Source organism: Saccoglossus kowalevskii, chromosome 10 (genome assembly GCF_978046115.1).
Source record: "Saccoglossus kowalevskii chromosome 10, keSacKowa6.1, whole genome shotgun sequence".
Taxonomy (NCBI): domain Eukaryota; kingdom Metazoa; phylum Hemichordata; class Enteropneusta; family Harrimaniidae; genus Saccoglossus; species Saccoglossus kowalevskii.
Genome location: NC_140650.1, coordinates 34,064,276 through 34,084,394, shown reverse-complemented (window position 1 = coordinate 34,084,394; position 20,119 = coordinate 34,064,276). Strand labels below are relative to the sequence as shown.

At 32.8% G+C, this 20,119-nt stretch overlaps 1 protein-coding gene across 8 annotated transcripts in view; it reads left to right on the top strand.

Annotated features, from left to right (window-relative positions):
• The window catches only part of LOC102806084 (prominin-1-A-like), a 69,765-nt gene extending 56,518 nt beyond the window's left edge, over positions 1-13,247 (top strand). For 2 of the 8 annotated variants that reach the window (XM_085504540.1, XM_085504541.1), the window contains 8 exons: positions 425-505; positions 855-923; positions 3,384-3,473; positions 3,642-3,757; positions 4,209-4,226; positions 4,452-4,487; positions 4,599-4,622; positions 9,536-13,247. In XM_085504540.1, the coding sequence (XP_085360666.1) occupies positions 425-505; positions 855-923; positions 3,384-3,473; positions 3,642-3,757; positions 4,209-4,226; positions 4,452-4,487; positions 4,599-4,622; positions 9,536-9,593 (492 nt within the window). In that variant the 3' untranslated portion in view covers positions 9,594-13,247. Of the gene's footprint in view, positions 1-424; positions 506-854; positions 924-3,383; positions 3,474-3,641; positions 3,758-4,208; positions 4,227-4,451; positions 4,488-4,598; positions 4,627-5,835; positions 5,887-7,150; positions 7,185-9,535 lie in introns of all 8 variants that reach the window. The other 6 variants (XR_014930735.1, XR_014930736.1, XM_085504543.1 and 3 more) reach the window with 6 other exon arrangements.
• Positions 13,248-20,119: the final 6,872 nt, after the last annotated feature.

Below are 20,119 nucleotides of genomic sequence, written 5' to 3'. Positions count from 1 at the left end.
CTAAACTTGAACAATTGTGATGCAATGGTTAAAGCGCAGTGGTCGCCACGCAGCACATGTTCAAATTTTTTGTAAATAAACAATACATTTTACACGCGTTGTATACGTCGTGGCATGATGACTGCCGCCTTTTAAGCAACACTGCTTTTCAGTGTCAAAATACAAACATAAAATCTTCAGTTATTTAAAAATAATCAAAATTACACCAAATTCCACAAAATCATTTTGTTTTGAACATCAATGTAAAAATCATGCTCTCTGCTCTGAAATTTTGTTCTGAAATTCTATTCAAATAGTCATGCATATCTATCGAAGTTACAAAACAATTCAAGAAAGAACCTCATTCTGCATATATTTTTATAAATTCTGTTATGAAATCATGTGTTAAACTTGTAACAGTTTATATTTAATTGTTATTTTTCAGAGTGATGTAACTAGCACAATTACCGATGGTAATGCTGCTGATCAGTTCATTCAAGATGAACTTTCTGGCATTATATCAGAAGTAAGATCTTTTCATTTTTAATTACATAAAACATTTTATTATGCTATTAAATTATATTTATCTACATGTGTCAGTTAAGTAATTGCTTATTAGGAGGGTAGAAAATAACATGACAGTGCTTGTATAGATGCAGTAAGATTGCTTTTCATACATAGACACTAGGGTATGTGCTTGGAGACAGTTGCTTGTATGAGTTTGGTGGAGGATTGCTGGTTATGCATTGACACCAGCAGTGCTTGGAGACAGTTGCTTGTATGTACTTACTGTAAAATTGTTTTTTATACACAGGCAACATTGACATTTGATACATTATTTTAATATTTGTAATTAATATGTGTCTTCCCCACAGCAAGTCGATAACTATTTTGAAAGAATAATGAGCTACTTGGGGCAATTTGTTGCCTACATAAAACGAATGGTGAGTAACATATATTGAAGTATAAATACCCCAAATCATTGAGAATGTCATATCCTCTCTGTTCTTGTACTTTAATATACGTCAAATGAAATGTCACCATTTAATATAGTATGGTATATTTTATTTTACACAAAATAATGCATGGAAAATACCGTACATCATCTATGGCCAATATACATTACTTTATAAACAAACAAACAAATAACAAATAAGCAAACACTGTAAAAATATAAATGTTAGAAAAAATGTTAAATATTAAAGGTTGAATTTTTGTTTTCTGTTAAAGTTATTAACCTTTGGTTCTTACAAACCAATAATGCATGCATATATAATATCAGAGGTACATTACTTGGGGTTTGCAACTACGGTGACATGATACCAAGATCCCGTTTCAATCTCGCTCTCGCATAAGCATTCCAACTCAGAAAAATGCGAATGCGCATGCCCGAGGTAACTAGGATACTGGAACGTCCAGGTGGTCCAAAATAGCTGCTCACGATATGACGGATTACGATAACTTTATTTTCTGTACATTTTCGATGTATTAATTTTTTTCACTATGAATGTGGTAATACATGTTTTATTGATTATTACAAACCGCCTATTTCATGTGTGAAGGTCGTAGCATCAGTCTCGCTATCTACGAGATGAGACTTGAATGGGATCTTGACATGATGTCATCATACAGTACTATGCGCGTTGCAAACCCCAAGTAATGTACCTCTGATAATATATATATATATGCTATTTTTTGATCAAGTGCATTGAGAAGCTTTAAATTGGTCAAAGCATGTCTGAGAAATCATGAAAAAAAAAATGACCAGTCATGCAGCCATTTTGACTCAAAATACACCAGATACCCAACATACATATAACCATCATATCAAGTTTTAAAAAAATCAGCCTAAGCATGACCAACAAATTGCATTTGAGTGCATTATTTAAAAACAAAATGGCTGTGACACAGACCAAATTTCATTGATGTGCTATTACTCATTTGCTTGTGTATCAAATCTGAACGTACCTGGGCAGTAAGAATTTAAGATAGAACAGAAATGAACAAAAGTAGATGAAAAATCCAGAGTTGTGTTGAACAAAATGGCTGCCAGTTGACCATCCTAGATAAGATAATGACACAGATTAAATTTCTTTGATGTACTACAATACAATTGTTTGTGCACTTAGTTCATACCTAACCAGACAGCAAGAATTTAAGTTAACAAGCAGAATTGTGCAAAAAAGACAAAATTTGAAGATTTTGTTCAAACAAAATGGCTGACAGACGACCATCTTAGATTGTAACACAAACCAACTTTTGTTGATGTGCTAGAACACAATTGTATATCACCCAAGTTTGGACCTAATTATGAATTTGAGATATAAGCCAAAATGTGCAAAAATAGATGGAAATTACTGATTTTCATGAAACAGGTTACCAGGTGACCATCTTAAATTGAATTGTAATGCAAATCAACTTTTATTGATATGCGAGAACACAATTGTCATCCAAGTTTGGACCTATTTGGACTGTGTGCAATAATTGGAGATAAAAACCAAAATGTGCAAACAAGTATTTTTGATGAAAAAAATGGCTGCTTGACGACCAATTTAAAAAATTTGAAAAATAATGGATGTGCCTCAGCATGCTAACTAGTGTTACTCTTATTCTAAGTTTGAATATTTTAATGTTAAATTTCATAAAAATCAAGCATTTTTGCCATTTCAGATTTCTAATTTTGCTTTTACATGACAGCTACATTGTATTGTCCATCCTTGGTACATAAAATGAACATTTGGACCATGTTTCTTCAGGATCGATTCAATATGGCCGAATACAAATGCTGCTGTCTCTGACACACATTGACTGATCACTATAGAACTTTACAACTACATCATGTAATTTGTTTCATATTGTGATTAAATTTTCAAATTTGTTTACTATTGATCTAATGACTTGTTCATGCAGTACAACATTATTAGTAAAAGCTGAGAAATGCTCTTATTATAATTTTATATAAAATTCCTGATTATAATGCATACTTGCTATTTGTAAGCATGACTGAGAAACTAAAAACATGTAGGTGTGCATGTCTATGAACATTGTAATACATGAACATTGTAATACATGAACATTGTAATACATGAACATTGTAATACAACTAATACATGCTCAATCAGAATATATTTATTTTGTGTAAAAAATATCATTCAATTTCTATTTTACCTGGTACTTAGAGACTAATATTCAACACATTTAATGTTTTCAAGTGGAGCTAAAAAACTTTAGGTTACAAAATGCTAAAAACAATGTTACATGTATAAAATAGAACAGCATACATTCATATTATACTTTTGTAGAGTACATTTAATTTCATGTCAACAAAATATCTTTATATTTTAGTTTTCCCAGGGGTTCATTATGATGACAATTCTAATTCTCATTCATGTATTTCAAAATAGCTCGAAGAGGACTTAGCCAAATGTCGACCACTCGCCAACTTCATCAATAATATTTTCAATACAATTTGCCGTGATTTTTTGGACCCCTTTGTAAGTATCAACTCATTTTGCTTTATCCTAGATTCAATTTGAATTATTAATGACACTTGTTGTGTTTACTTTCTGAAATAATTTTTTTTTACAAAATAATGTAGTCTTGCACCTCACATCAATGATAATATTTTATGAAATAAAATTGAAAATAAATTTAATCAACAGAATGGATTTTGGTTTGTCAATGGCTGGTGTGTTTTTTTCTTCATGCCAAGTATTATTTTTGGTGTTAAGTTGGCGAAATTCCTTCGCAAAATGAAGGAAGATGACTCTTTTGATGAGTAAGTAAAATTTATATGTATTCTCTGTAAATAATTAAAATGATGTCTGAATGAAAACCATATTAATACAATTTTGAAAATCATGAAGTGTCCATGCATTGCATCATAGTGTGTAAAACCCAACCTGTTGGTATAACATTATAACTGATACTCATCCTAAAAGTTTAAAATTAAATAGTAAGTAATCTATACCATAAAAACCAATGTGGAATAGAACACAACATAGAATAGAACTGCAGTGTCAAATTGTATCATGAACAGAATGGATTAGATAAGGTTAGTTGTGTGCTCAGAAATATATTAAAAATGCATAGTTATTAATTTGTAATAAAATACAAAGAAGATTGATCCATCTAAAGAATTTTAGTTTTATAAAATGTGTTAATGATTAAATGTTTGAAATACTATCATATTTTTCTTAACATACATTTAATTTTTTTTTTTTTTTCAGTGGAATGGAAATGAAAAGGTGAGACTAAAATTGTTCTATATATACATTATTCTTATTTATACATTATTCTAAATAGTTCCAAACAAAATATTTAACTGTGGTGTAATTATTATAGTTACCCCATAATCATTACACAAAGTCAAAATTGTTTGAAGTATTTTAAATGGTATTACACATATTTACTAAATCTTGTATCGTGATTGATAAAAAAACTTGAAAATGAATATATTTGCTTTGTTACAGTATGCCACCAAGCAATGGTGCTGGACCTCCATTCAGGTTGGTACAAATATTTTTTCAATAAAATAATTAGAAATTTTGTTGGAGTAACCATATTCCTTTCTATACGCTACTAGCATTTCAATAAGTTTTCTTTTTGTCTGTCTTTAGTAACAAGGTTGGATCAGGAAACGTGTAAGTAGGTCACATATACATTTATATTTTCAGATACCCATCAAATCATTGCTTTTATGTATGTGTAGTCTCTTTTAAGACACTTGTATCAGTTTTAGACTGTAAGATGTTTGAAATGTATAACTGTATTTCCTATATTGGATGTCACATGTTATGATGTAAATATAAGTAGCCATTAATTGGAGAAGAAAAAGAAAGACTATAATTACTAACTTTTGTGTATATTTCAAATTGACAGTAGATGCTATTGTTGTTCTCTTGATTTTAAACAATTATCAGTATCACAAAATGCTCTTTTTGCTGGATATTATGAAAGGCAAAGAAGATGTATACCATTCTGTTTGTGTTTTAGCCACCATTTTAGCCACCATTGGCATGAAGTACACTTTCAAAGTTTGTTGTTTTCGTTTGGTGTTTGGTGATCTATAGACTTTTTCCCATATGTATGAGAATGTGAAAGCAACAAAGTTTCTATTAACAAAATTCGGTAAATTTACAAAAATCAAAATATTTAATTTGAAACCCATCCATTTGTTCCAAAACTAAATATAGTGAAATTGCAAACCTGTGAAAATACACATATTATTAACATGAATTGTTATGTTATTTTGGTAGTCCTGGTCGACAAAACTTGTAGCTTCTGATTATAAACAACCCTCTGATTTACTCAATATGATATTGTTAGGGTTGGGATTCTAGGAAATACAGTTAAAATGTTTGATGAGAACAGCATGACATTGATATTGCATGAATCTCATCAATTTATTGATTGTTGCACACAGAGCGTCTGGATGACATGATCCTTAAAAAACTAATGAATCGTGAAAAATAAAATTACTATGACAAGTGAAATGTTTTGCATAACAATGTAAAATTTACATTATTTACATAAATTTCCGTGTTTACCCAAACATGCAATTGAATGTTACCAAAAAACTGAGCAATATTGTATAAATATTTATTATCTTTTTGAAATGCAACCTGCAACCTTCCCTAATTAATTTGCACATTTTTAGTTAGTAAAACTAAACAATTGTGTAATGCAAAGAAAATAGATCTTAGTTGGTTTAAAGTTTAAAAATTTGGCCGTATATACCGGTATGTGTGCAACAACTGTTAAATTGAAGTAGATTAAAACCATGTATTGAAGTGCATTCGAAAATCATTTGTCTTATTGCATGTATGTAAGCCAGTTGATTAATTTTATTATTAGAGTATAATATATGTGACATGACTATCATACAAAAAGATGTATACATCTTAGGTGAGCGATATTCCAATTTTAATCATTTAATTAATGTGCAAGCCTAGGTTATTAAGCCATTTTGGGATGGAGTAATTGTCCATCGCTGTTGTCCCGCATTAACTTTTTTTTCAAAAGACTTCTTGCATTTATACGTATGTTCCTTGGGTGGACCTCTATGAGATTTGATTATTTTGTGATGATATCTTCAATGTTTTTGTAATTTTTGGTCAAACATTTTGTTTTCAAGTTCTTCTTAAAAACTTTTACTCAGATTGGTTTGATACTTAGTGCATAGTGCATAGTAATAGTGTAAGTAAAGCAATCAAAACCAGTTCACTATGAGTTGTTTCCTTGTTGTTTTTTGTGTTAGTGTTATATGTACCTTTAATTGACCTCTATTCAATTTAAACTTTAGTGAAGATAATTTTTAATTTGTCATTTTTGGTAAAAATGCAATTTTCAACTTCTTCTCAAAAACCTTCTACTCTGATTGCTTTAATACTTGTATATTTGTACCTTGATTGGGTCTCTTTTAGATACTGAATTCTGATGTAGGTAGTTATTATTTTAAATTAATTTAGTACATGGTTCAAATTTTAAACACTGAAATAATGCATTATATATAATCCCTACACTACCGACAATCAATACCATTAAAATCATGAATCAGTCAATAGACCATTTTCCATTCACTGTGAGAATCACGCGTTATGCCTGAAATGAACGTGAAAACAGGATAAACAAAGGTCATAGCGTCGTAGTGGCGTCAAACATCGCGTGGGATTCGACAAACTCAAAAATATTTTGGGGGGCCTTTCCATGCTTAATAATGTGCTGTACACATTTGATAATGGACAATTTTGTTTAAGCAAGGGTATTCAAAAGCAATATTCCTCTTTCGAAGATCAGCCGGTCGATATATGAGCTACGAAATAAAGAAATTCGAGTTCAAAATCAAATTTTTGCAGCAGATGTTCAACGCGCTTCTTTCAAGCATCTCTCGAGATCTCGCAGTTGAACGGGAAATCACCTATTACAACAAATTCCTGTCTTTAATGGGTGACCAGGTTTGCATGATGTATCCAAACTATTAAACATTAATCCTTGAATATTTAATATCAACAACATTAAATTGAACCCAGTGACATACACGCTTGTTTGTGAATTCATGTAAAGCTTGGACCTGTGATGTTTGTATGTCTACATGTATGTTATGTATTCTAACTCTTGCATTGTGATCTTTTCTTTCTATACCGGAATTGTTATCGCCATGTTCATACAGTTAAATGCATGATGGGAAAAGGAAAATAATACAGGTGCTCAAAATACTTATTTCAAGGTTATGGATATTGTAATATTAGATTTAATAATTTTACTGTCTATATTCCACTGACATACTAACACTTGCAAAGATTTATTTTATCCATGCATGTTTATTTACTAACTGGATTAAAATCACGACAAAGAGCACTGCTTCTGATATAAAATGTTATTATACATCTGTCACTGTAACACCATAAGTTACAGCATGTCGTAATTTTGCTATATTGCACAGAGAATTTGCATCTAACTATATTAGGAAATGCGAATTCCAAATATGGAATGATTACATGCGTATAAGCATTCTTTAATAAAAACAAACAAACATATGACAGCCCAGAGGGTAAACTTTTTGGATTTCGGAATACCCATGATGTATAATAATAAGATGTTTAAATAATAAGGTTATTATGAGGATGCGCATTGGTTGATAATTCCACTTGTATGTACTGTCTTTGTGCATACTTTGCGGTATCCTCATAATAACCTTATATTATTTGACATAACAACTTGTTACTAACTTGTAAAGTTTGCATCATTATTCATTACAGTGTAATCAATGTGTATCCCAGTAAAACAAAATATGTAAAACACAACATACATGTAGCTTATGCATGTAATAAGAGTAAGAGCTATGAGCTTGGTATTCAATGATTTACACCTGCATTATGTGCACCACTGTAATCAACCCACCATTTAAGATTCTCTTTCTCTCTTCAAAATAGTTGAATGCAAGGTATAATGAATGAATGACATGATTATTATAAAATAACTATTCACAAAGCACCTACATTTTGTGTACATGTTTTTCTACCCATGTTAATCACCTTGTATTTCCGTGTTAATTTATGTCAAATTTCATTTGTGCACTTTACACACAATCATATTAACATTTATAGAATAATAATAATAATTTTTGTGAATATTAACGATATTAATAACACATATGTAGATACTATTTCAGCTGTTATTCCATTTAATGAATGAGCCAGTGCAGGTGAATCCAGGCTAATTAAGCTACAGTGTTAATAAAGACATGGGCAATAAGAATATCACGAAACCATAAGAACCTTCATAGTTAAGGATGATCAGTACTGTTTCTCCCATTCTAAATCCTTTGAAGTTGATGTAGAGGCATTTTTATGAAAATATTTCATATATCCCATCAATGATATACATTTTGTAAAAAATTTGACAATCTTGTAACAATTGTTTTATCATAAAAATTGTTGTTTTGTATAGATGTATTATTATTAGCATTATCCACTGTTTTCATAAAATGTCTCTTTTACTTTATTTCATAAACATTCTTTCTTTAAAATTATGTCAAATTATAATAGAAAAATTGCCCCATGTAAAAACAGTTAGAATGTAATGATCATGCACTCTTAACTGGAAATACATTAAAATATGCAAATTATTGGTGATTTTCATGAAAAAAATTTGGAGGTTACATATTCATCTGCACTCTCTCATATTACATATTCATTGTCTTGGTATTGTAAATCACTATACAGTTGACCACGATGCTAAAAATGTACTTTGTATTTGAATATTTTCTTCTAGCTACACACTCACATGCACTGGGTTAGAATACTGCCCTCTATAATTACACACATGGTGCAAATTATATACTTCGTGTACTGTAGAGTATAATATTGCCCTCTATATTTACATACTTGATGCATTACGGGTAGTATATTGTCCTCAATAGTTACACTCCCTATGCACTGGCTTGGATTATTGTTCTCTAAAGTTATATACCAGTGTACTGAGGGGTAGAATATTGCACAGTTACACACTTACCGGTAGTGCTAGTGTGGGGTAGAATATTGTCCTTAATTCTTACACTCTCTATGCACTGGGATATCACCCTACAAAATTACACACTTGGCGCACTGTGGGGTATTATATTGCTCTCTATCATACTCTATGCATTATAGCTATTATATTGCCCTCTATTGTTACTCACTTGGCGCACTGTGGGGTATTATATTGCTCTCTATCATACTCTATGCATTATAGCTATTATATTGCCCTCTATAGTTATTCACTTGGTGCAGTGTGGGGTATAATATTGCTCTCTATCTTACTTGATGCATTATAGCTATCATATTGCCCTCTATTGTTACTCACTTGGTGCACTGTGGGGTATTATATTGCTCTCTATCATACTTGATGCATTATAGCTATTATATTGCCCTCTATTGTTACTCACTCTGTGCACTGTTCTCTGTTGGGGCTTCTACATTGTACAGATAAAAGTATGTTTTTCATTGTGGTCAATGCTAAATATTCTCATTCTTTAAAATATTAACTATATTTCATGAATTATTTCTCTCACCAGAAATGGATTCACTAATCCAGGAATGACTATATCAGAAGTAGAGATGCAAGGAATCTAACTTTTGTTGACAACGCCTATCATAATTGTACTTACTAGAAACTAATCCGTCCTAATATCTAGTGTATTTTGATGTCACATTTACATCACCATCTATGCTACTATCCATTATTTCCAGTGGCAAAGGTGGTGAAATATAGTTTTTGTTTATATGTTAACAAGTTTGAGATGCATTTATGAAAAATATTAGAAAGTCATTATATATGGAAATGTACATATTTTTCATTTTACCGTAGCCGAGTCCACCCTAATGATGTTCAAAATCACAATCTTCTACAATTTATTACACAATTTGTAGGATTTGCTGTTAATATGACATTTCTAGCTGCATACCATGAAAAATAAAGGCAGAATGAAATTTTGCAATTCTATGACATTTTACTGAATATTAATAATAATAATATAGATATATAGTTGTATAGATGCGTTCTATAACATTTTATGTTAAATACTATTATGCATTGAAATAGTCTTGCATGTGAGAAATTTGTAATTTTGTTTATGACGATGTGTAAAATCTGAAGGACTCAACTGAAAATACTTTCACAGCTAAAACATGCAAAATATGTACTAGACTGGCGCAGTCAGGGCGATTAATTTGTTTTTTTAGTTTAAATAAAATAAAAGAATTCACAAAATCACCCTGACTGGTTTATTCTGCAGGAAATTCATTGCTATTAAATATTCATGAAAGCACATATTATAATGAAGTGGGCACGGAAATACGTGCATAATGAGGTCAACATGGTAAAGGTCACCCTGTAGACCCAACATGGCGGCACGTTGAAATTAGAGATTGTTGTAGTCATCGTAAATAGACTTAAAAAGTAACTCGTACTAGTCATGGAATTAAAAAAATCGGCTGCTACAATCAGTCGACGTCTTCTCGGTTATAGGTCAGTTGAAGAGACGTTGTGATTGGCTTAGATGACTGTCAATTAGAACACTCATTAACATAATTACCTGTTGAAAAATCGACGGGTTTCTGCAGTGTCGATAGAGGGCCATGTAGAATAAACCAGTCAGGATGATTCACAGTTACAAAGGATTTCACGAATTTTTTAATTTCATTTAAACTACAAAAACAAATTATTGTCCCGACTGCGCCAGTCTAAATATGTACTTGCAGAGGTTAAATCTAATACTCATACTGTATATATGGATGAACTCTTCACCTGTGACACATCCAGCAGACCTTACATCCTAGGCGAATGATAAATCCACTTGCCTACATGTATCACTCACTAAAATTAAGGAAAAAAAAGCTAATTGTCACGCTTTCAATTCTAAAAATGGTATCTAGACAATCAAAATTTGTAACGTTAATATTTTGCTAGAAAGGGGTTTATACCCTAAGTGTGTATTGTATCCAGATATTACCAGAAAATGCTGTATTGAATTGCTTTTTTTTATTGGCAGAGAATTATTTACAAGTTTTAATTGCTGAACTGATGCTGCTACTGCATCAAAATAAAAAATTACTGGTGTAGAGAAGAGGGGTTGTTTTATCTTGCTATAATTATTCAGTTACCGGGGTGGGCTGTATAGAATAATGATTTTGGTTCAATATTGCCACGGTTTGGTAAGTATGAGGAAAGTGGATTAGTTTATTTTAGCTTAAAACATGAAATTGAGTTGATGCAAGTAAATTATTTTCACAAAACTACATGCAAACTAGTGGGCACAAATTATTTTGCACTGGATTTTATGTTCACTGATTTACTCCTTCAGTTATAATATTGGAATTATAATAACTTTTCTACACCAAGATCAAAAAAAGGCTTAGCTTTTAAGATTTTATCCATGATTTTTTAAATGGCTATCTGTAAACTAGTGCAAACGCTTTATGACAAAAGTCATAAACTCCAGTCTACTTGAGTTGTTCTGACCAACAAAACCCTGGGGCTGGAGCTGGCTGTAACTCCAAGAGACAACAGTTGATTTTCTGTTGACTGTCAGATCTTGTATGAAAGGTTTGCTGTAAAAAATCAAAGGATTTGAATTTCATAGTTCATTGTCAAAAATATGGTGCTGTGATATCCTTACTCCATCAAAATTGACCACCATAAATACGTATAGCACGTTATAAAGCATAAAAATACTTTAAATTTTGTTCAATCCACATCCTGTTTTGACAACGCTACGTCCCTTCTTTGTCCCTTCTATACAATCGATTTCATGCATAAGATCTTGCAGTAAGCAGAAAACAGTCTACTGCAAATGACCCATCACCATTCTCATTGATGACATTCATTCACACTTGAAATATCATTCTAATCATGCATAGCGGTGCACAAATGAGTCATTGCTGACATTTGTATCAAGTATAACCATGTTATGCAGTTACCCTGTTAACCCAATAAAAGAAATGTCATTCATTCTAGTGTAACCACAGCAAATATTTGTTACTATCAGGGTATATCTGACAATAATTGTCATTTTTATGATTCAACCTGACATTAATTAATTTCTTCATTCTCATTAATAGCATTATAAGAGCAGGAGCCACAGTGTGAGGGACGTTTTTTGCATGGTCTCTAATGTTAAACCATAAGCTGTATATTTTTGCAATTTTTTTGTATTTTTTAATTCCTCTGTTTCTCACAAATCAAAAACACAGAAATATGTCAGATGGCTTCAAATTAATTTTTGTTTGAACAAAATCCTCTATTGTACATAGCTGTAGTCCATATTACATTCATTCAATATCACAAATTTTGGCTCAGTATTTCATTGAAAACCAAATTGGCAACATAATGCAGCTAATTAAACCTTAAAGGTACAGAGTACATATATAATCATTTATTATGATTAGTAATGTAGCTTCGTTTTCTTGTGTTTTAGACAATATTGCTGCCAGTTTAGATTGCCAGTGTCAATTTAAATATTGTACTACACTATTGGATGTTTTTAAAAATTAAATAAACTAATGTATTTTTTTTTTAAATGTAATATGCAAAACACTAAATTTCAGAAATAACAAAACCATTACTTTCTGATTTATTATTGCTTCACTGTTATCTGTGAAAATATTTTTATTACACTTTTTAAAAAAAAAAATATTTTGTATACTTACTCAAGACGATATCTATAAATATTTGTATGTTGTGTTATAATAATTTTTTTTTTTAAATTTAAGAAAAGTCCTATGCCGTATGTATTGTCACAACAGGGAGTCTATTAAAGTGGAAGTTTATGTTACTGCAATATTAAAATACATAACCATATGTATTTGTAAGAAATGTGTGTATATATATATGATAACATCCTTATTTTAAAAGCTGTAGTTCTTGATTTTAGACGTACAATGGTGAATACAGACCTGTTTCAGAGTCATTTGTATACCTTCGATTAAGATGTCTAAATGAATAATACAACTGTAATGCCTAGAAAATCATTGACATAGAACCAAATATTACAAAACCATTTTGAAATTTAAAATAATCAGTCTGTGCTTCTAATAATACATATGGTGCATGTATAGTTAATACACATATGTTGCAGTGTGGTCACATTTCATCCAATACACTATTTACATAAATAAGGTTGTTGTGTCTGTAGTAACATTGTATATGAAAGATGGATACCTACATATACTATAAAATACATGTAGAATGCTTTGTGCTTAAAATAAAAGACTAATTTGTTTTTAAAATCTGTGTGTACATGTATAACTCTAATTGTGATTAATGTAGTTGGAATGCTTTGTACAAGGAAAGATGTTTCTCTAATTTCTCCTTGATGGTTTTCACTCAAAGGCAAAACATGACTTTAAAAGACACTGTAAATTGATCAATTGGGTAAAATGACTATATCAGTACTAGTAATAAGCCACCAGGTTATTTCTACAAATTGGAATACTACTAATTATATTCTGCACCAATTTTGGGATATTTCTGAATTCCATGATGTCTGGGTGAGTTCATTACTCGTTTATATTCTTGCAAATCTTAAGCAGACTGCCACAACTAGTACAACCAAGAAATGAGCTAACTGTACGTTGTCTTTTCCCTGTCGAAATTGAATAGAGATGAATTACATACAGTCACTTCCAATTCGTACACCATTATCAATTTGCATGAAATGGTCACTTGTACCATGGTAACTTCTCACCAATGATCAATTTGTACCAAATTGTAACTTTGCATCCTATGGTCACTTATACCAGACAGTAAATTCACACCACACTTTTACAGGTTTTACGGATTACTAATAAGTGTCTGAAATTTATCCAAATTGTATATTGTGCAAATTTTAACAGCCCAACCAGGCCTGTATTAAAGATTTCATTCCAAGTAAACATCACAAAAACTCAACATGCTGTCATCACATTGCATACAATGGATAATTTAAATTTATCATTTCAAATTGTTGTGATCTTTTTATCAGCCATCATATGAAAATGGTGTTCAACTTTATCCAATATCACATAGAAAAAATCAATTCTCAAAATTGTTATTAAAGCAGACCATGACAAAATGTTACCAGACCACCAGCCATGTAAATTTTTTATATTTAATTACTCGCGGATCATCGTCTCTGGCATTTCAGGCATGCAATAATTGTTGACATTGCTAATACAACTAAAAATGACTGACTGCAATTGCTTAAGTTACCCAATCTAGAAGTACAATTTTAAAGGGTGGTACTCATCACGCTGCGCATGTGCAACATTTGTGTTAATAAACATTGATTTCCCCCACAATCCAATGCGCTCTTCTAATTGAAATCACAAGTATGAGACTGGGCCTGGGCCGGATTTGCACTAATTACCACCGGTGACTTCTTTGATACCTTCCAATCACCTAAAAAATACCTAATTAAAGTTTGGTAATGCCTCAGTTTGTACTGGTTGATCTGTGCAACAGCCAAAGTCGCCATCTTTATGCTTATATGAGACCATATATCTCACGCATATGTGGCGCGATGACAAGCACCCTTCAATAACAGCACACTATATTCCTTATTTAATAATTCCAACCCACTTATTGGTTATTTAAAGTTCATTATCATGCTTAATCCACTATATCTGACCGTCAGTGGCCTAGGTTGTTGCATTCATTTCAAGGATGCATATAATTAATTCTATTACTGAATTAAACATGTTGTGTGTTCATTTTCACTAAGGTGAGATTGTATCATCAAAGAACATGGTACGTTGGATGTGAAAAATATAGGGGGGTTGAACGAGTTGATTTTTTCGACCCCCAATTTTAGGATTTTTGGCCATTTTAGCAAAATTTACGACATGTTTTGCCAAAAATGCAAAATTTTGAGGCAACAAGTGACCACTTTTTTATTCAATTTTTTTACTGTTTTTTCTCAAATATGAGATTGACAGTGAACCAAAGAAGTTCACATACTGTTGAATAATACTAAAAGTAAAGGAATAATTGTTGACAAATTTTGACACAAAATCCATACATAACTTCACGTTTGATAAAAAAAAATATTCAATTCAGACACTTTAGCTAAAAAAGGGACTAACTTTGGCGGCAAACGTGTATACATGTACGAAGTGTCGTCCCTGACATTCACTCGTAATGTAAAACAGACAGGGAGGCACATTTGGATGTGAATAAATGTACTGTTCCATTATTCTAGACACGGTGTTACATAAACTTACCTTAGGCCTGATAGACAATATTGACAAACTGCTGGAAATTTAGTTATTTGTCGTCTGCTTAAAGAGCGCCATCATGCGACAGTGTATAATAAGATATTATTATTCTTTCTATAGAAGATGAACATAGTCAAGTAAAATAAAAAAAAAAAGTGAAGGGGATAATCAAAAAATTAAAATAACAGATTAAATTAAAAGGTAGTACAGAATCAGGTGTTTTATTAATACACACCTGTTTGCATTATAAACACACCAAGCTTAATGTGGCAGTTTGTCATAATGTAAATAAATTTATCGGGATGATCCATTGAAGTAAAATTAGGATTATCCTTGTGTAAGTCTGGAAAAAGTATCTGCCTCATTTTATTGTGCTGTGGGCAGTCCATAATGTAATGGTACTCATCCTCAACTGAGTTATTGTCACATCTTGTGCAGATTCTGTGTTCCAGTTTTGTTTTGGTCTAGTATAATATGCATTTGTTTTTCATATCCCAAACGTCTCTTGTGTTTCCCGAAACTAGCACAGCAGCCATTCTCCTGTTTACACAAAATCTCATTCACCTCATTTCAATCTAGAATAACTATACAAATCACAAATTGCATGCAGACTAGAATATACACGTACGTGCGTCCATGCACTCTGGGTCCATTGGTTTCTTTTCTACTTAGAATATGATACGATCCAGATCAGAACATGTGACTGTTTTAGTCTTGTAGTAATGTCTTTGGTTCTTTGGACATTGCCTTACTTTTGTTCGTGTACGTTTCAGATAACATATCATATCATAAATCACTTCACTGGTTCCCGACATTTCTCGCAAACGACAAGTAGGAGACACTTGAGGCGGGAACCAGCTAAGTTATGTCCAGTGTGAAGAAAGCAGACGTGCGGCGTAAGTGCCCCCCAAGTGAACGAAAATTATTCTTCTGCGAATCATCAAAGGATCACCCATTTCACACGATTTTAAATACATTAACTCATTATCGATGAAATACAAATTAAATTATATTCACCATAATTACATAATACAATAATTTAGTGCAAAGGGCGATGTACCGCCAAAGTTTAAAGACAGTAACTAATTCGGGTCCAAGCGAATCTAACAAATCATGTCAACTTGAACATTAAATGAAGTAATGAGAAGAAAATTGTCACCAACTGTAGTGACAATTTCTCGTAACGTATTTCACGTATTTTAATACGTACTAGTATTTTACTGTTTAATTTTATATTGTGTTGACCTCAGTAAACAACTGTAAGCTTTCGCTGTCCATCTCACTGCCTTGTCGTTGAGTAAGGCCGTTATTGAGAGAGATCAGCGTACAGTTAAAAAATGATTTTTTTTTTACTTTAATGTTTTTTTTTATTATTATTATTTGAAGAGTTATGGATATGTTACAGGTGTAATAATAACGCTCCTTAAAAGAACAATAATGTTATGTGGTTGAAAGATCAGAGTTTTGAAAAAACATTTATTTCCGCTGGCATTCAACTTCACGTTATAGGCTGTCGCACCTGTTTGCGTTTTGCAAGCGCGTACGTATTCAGTGACTGGTTGCAAGACCCGGTCGTTCGCACTCGACTATAAAAATACGACGTTGTTCGCTGCATGTGTTCATGTTAATAAAACAACTTATGGGTAATCTTTCCACATCATATCGCGAGCTAGAGATGACCAGTTAGACTGTCGTCAGCCCCTTTGGCCTAATAATCTTTTTTCAACAAAAATTATTTAATCAAATGCCACAACTTCGTTTCTCGATATAAAATGTTGTACTTTTCAGGATAGGTAAAGTATACGTAACTTAAATTGAAACCCGTGCAGTTGTACATGTAACTGCATGTAGTCTAATCTTATTTTTGAATGAATACAAATGTACGTATGAGATATGTGTCATGAATTTGTTTTTGCGTATCTGTTGATCGACTTAATTAGCTGATTATTAGCGAATTGCTGTGTTATGTCTGTCATCGTTTAGGCCTATTTGAAGTTTTGGACGGAACTTGGCTCAGTGATTTGGCACTAATGACCAGATAACCGCCGCTATTCTGACTACGAATTCTGACAGTTGGTATTCATAGTTATTAATGTAGTGAACGATTAATCAAAAGATATGACGTATTCAGTACTTAGTGTGATTGGCTTTATGATTGAAGGTTACGCCCTAGAGTTTTTTTACTGCATTGTAATTGGTTAGAGTTTTGAAAATGAATAAAGAGAGTTTTGAGTTGGTCTTGGGGAGGACAGCACGATAGACGCAGTCGAGAACAGTCCGGGAGAGCCTTGGGGCGAGTGTTGACGCAGTCTAAAAGAGTCTTGGATCAGCCTTGCGATAGTCTTGGGGATTTTTTTCCCCAGGGCGCTGTGTCTTATAGAGTGCTCGATAGACCGACTAAGACGAGAGTTGAAACGTATTTCGTTGTGTGTGTTTTATTTGACTGTAAAGCGTAAGTGACTTTCCCGATCCCGTACCTCAAGGGGACGCGATAGAGAGACGAGACGAGATCCCCCCCCCGGCAAGTGTGGAGACCCCAGAGAGAAGAATATTCCCCGTGATATATGCACAATCTTCCTGGGAAGATAAAAAACAGCGGCCGAAATGTCCGCCTATGAAAAAGGGGCCGCCGTAACGTCCGGCATTTCGGTTCACGGCATATCCCGTAGAGCTACTCGTACGATTAAAACAATAATCCGAATCCCCGCCGAATAAACAACTATATCTGATAGTAACATAGAATTGACATTACGTTATGTAAACAACCTCTCGAGTAGATATTTATTTAGCGTATACATATAAAATCTAGATACTGTAAAGGGGGTAATTATTCATTGGGTTTTAATTTAGCTTATTTCGCTGACTGGAAAAATGCGCTAAATTAAAACACAGTGAATATGTAAAACTTAGCATAGAACACATTATCTAAATGACGAAACCGTGAATTTAAAACCCACTGAATATGCCTGAAATGGTAAATCAGTGAAATTTAAACCCAGTGAAAATTAGTCAATTTACAGTAGATGTTTATTCCAAACAAACAAACAAAAGTAAGTCTTAACATCACACAAAATATATATAAACAAAAATATACAAATGGAATAGGGTCGAAAATAGTTGAGATCAGCAACTAATCAAGTCCAGCCCCTATGCTGTAAATCACAGACTACAAGATATTAACTGGGCGTTATGTTCACTTTAACATAAATAGAAAATAAGAATAGTAGTTAGACAGTCAAAACAACCTGGAAGTGCAAATAATGCAATTTAATAAAATATTTTTTTATATATATTTTAAGTTGGAAATTATGTGTAACTATCGTGTAGGTAATTGTTGTGTTCCTTTTTAAAAGTAATCCTACATTGTATATTCCTGATATGAGTTGGAATGCTATTCCATATACAATGTAGTTTTGCTCCTGCATATGTATGGCAACATCGTGGACAAATATGGCTAGTTGTAATTTGTGTTATTTGAATATATCCAAAATTCCTAGTATTCTAAATAATGATGCTGAGTTTGCATGTCTATCACTGATAGTAATTATTCTAATAATTTTCTTTTAAATAAGAAGAATCTCATTTAAATAAGTAGTATAGGTATTACCCCATACCTCTAAACCATATGAAATACGGGAGAGTATCAGAGCATTATAAATCATAAGAATAGATTGAGGAACAATATAACGAAGCTCAGACTTGTATTACTAGTCTGAGAACGAAGTGACAATGTCACACCATTTTCTTCGCCACCCTGAAATTATGTGCCCTAACGTTTTACGCAATAGCAAAGACTGTGCAGATGATGTTCTCTCCCGAACCTCTGTATACACCTTCACACATACTGGTATTAGGAATACACTTTTAGCCTGACCGAACGTCATCAGACCCCACTGATGGGATTGGTGCACCGCGAAGGGCGCAAATCACGCGACCTTGTCAGGCTATGCTGCTTTGTGCCAAATTTACAATGTTATCTCTCACCCCATCATTAAGTGGAATGTTCCGAGTGTGATTGACGGCGGGACAAAAACAGCTGTGAAATCTATGTGTGTGTGTGTGTTAGGTATATATTTAGCAATCAAACATATTCCAGCCATTCAGCAAAGTAACAAGCGATGTTACAAACTCAGGCTCGCGAGTTAATTCGCTGACCGGATGCTTGTCTTTTGGTATTTAGAGTTGATTCGATGCTTTGAAGCCTGGTATTGTTGCCCACCTGACCTGCGTACTATCCATGCTATGCACGTTTGAAATCTTGTCAAAACACCTTTTGTGCGATACAAACGCGTCTATATTTACCAAGGCCAAAGTTTTTAGACCGAAAAGATCATGACGGATTCAATTCTCTTGGCACTGATTTTAGCCGGTAAGTCACACCTGTTAATTCAATGAACCTGATTATTGTAGCATGCAATCACACTCCCTGGTCTGTGATGCGATCAAAGATTTGTAAGCACTAGGCTGGGCATTGACCTTTCAAACCACTGATCTTGTGCCATGCCATTACACCCATACATTACACATCAACTTTTATTGAAGCAATTCGAGATAATCCGCTGTAGTGTTATCACTGCCATGGTCCAGCATAGGAATGCGTATAGGAAAACGTGCCATCCCGTATTATACGCAGTCTTTTATCACAGGGATACACGGACCAGGGAGCTAAAAACAATTGTAACACCCTGCTTCGACGTAGTATACATCTAGCAAGGGCGTCCCAATTCAATTGTCCCAATTCAGTAATTACGGGTCTCACTTGGTCGAGACACGGTTACTTAGGAAAGTAACCGTGCGGAGTTTGGTTTCAATAAATCGCTGAGCTGTGCAATCTAATACGACTTGACATTGACGGTGATAATAGAAAATTATTTCATCTCCCCAAAACCTGTTATTCGATAATAAGC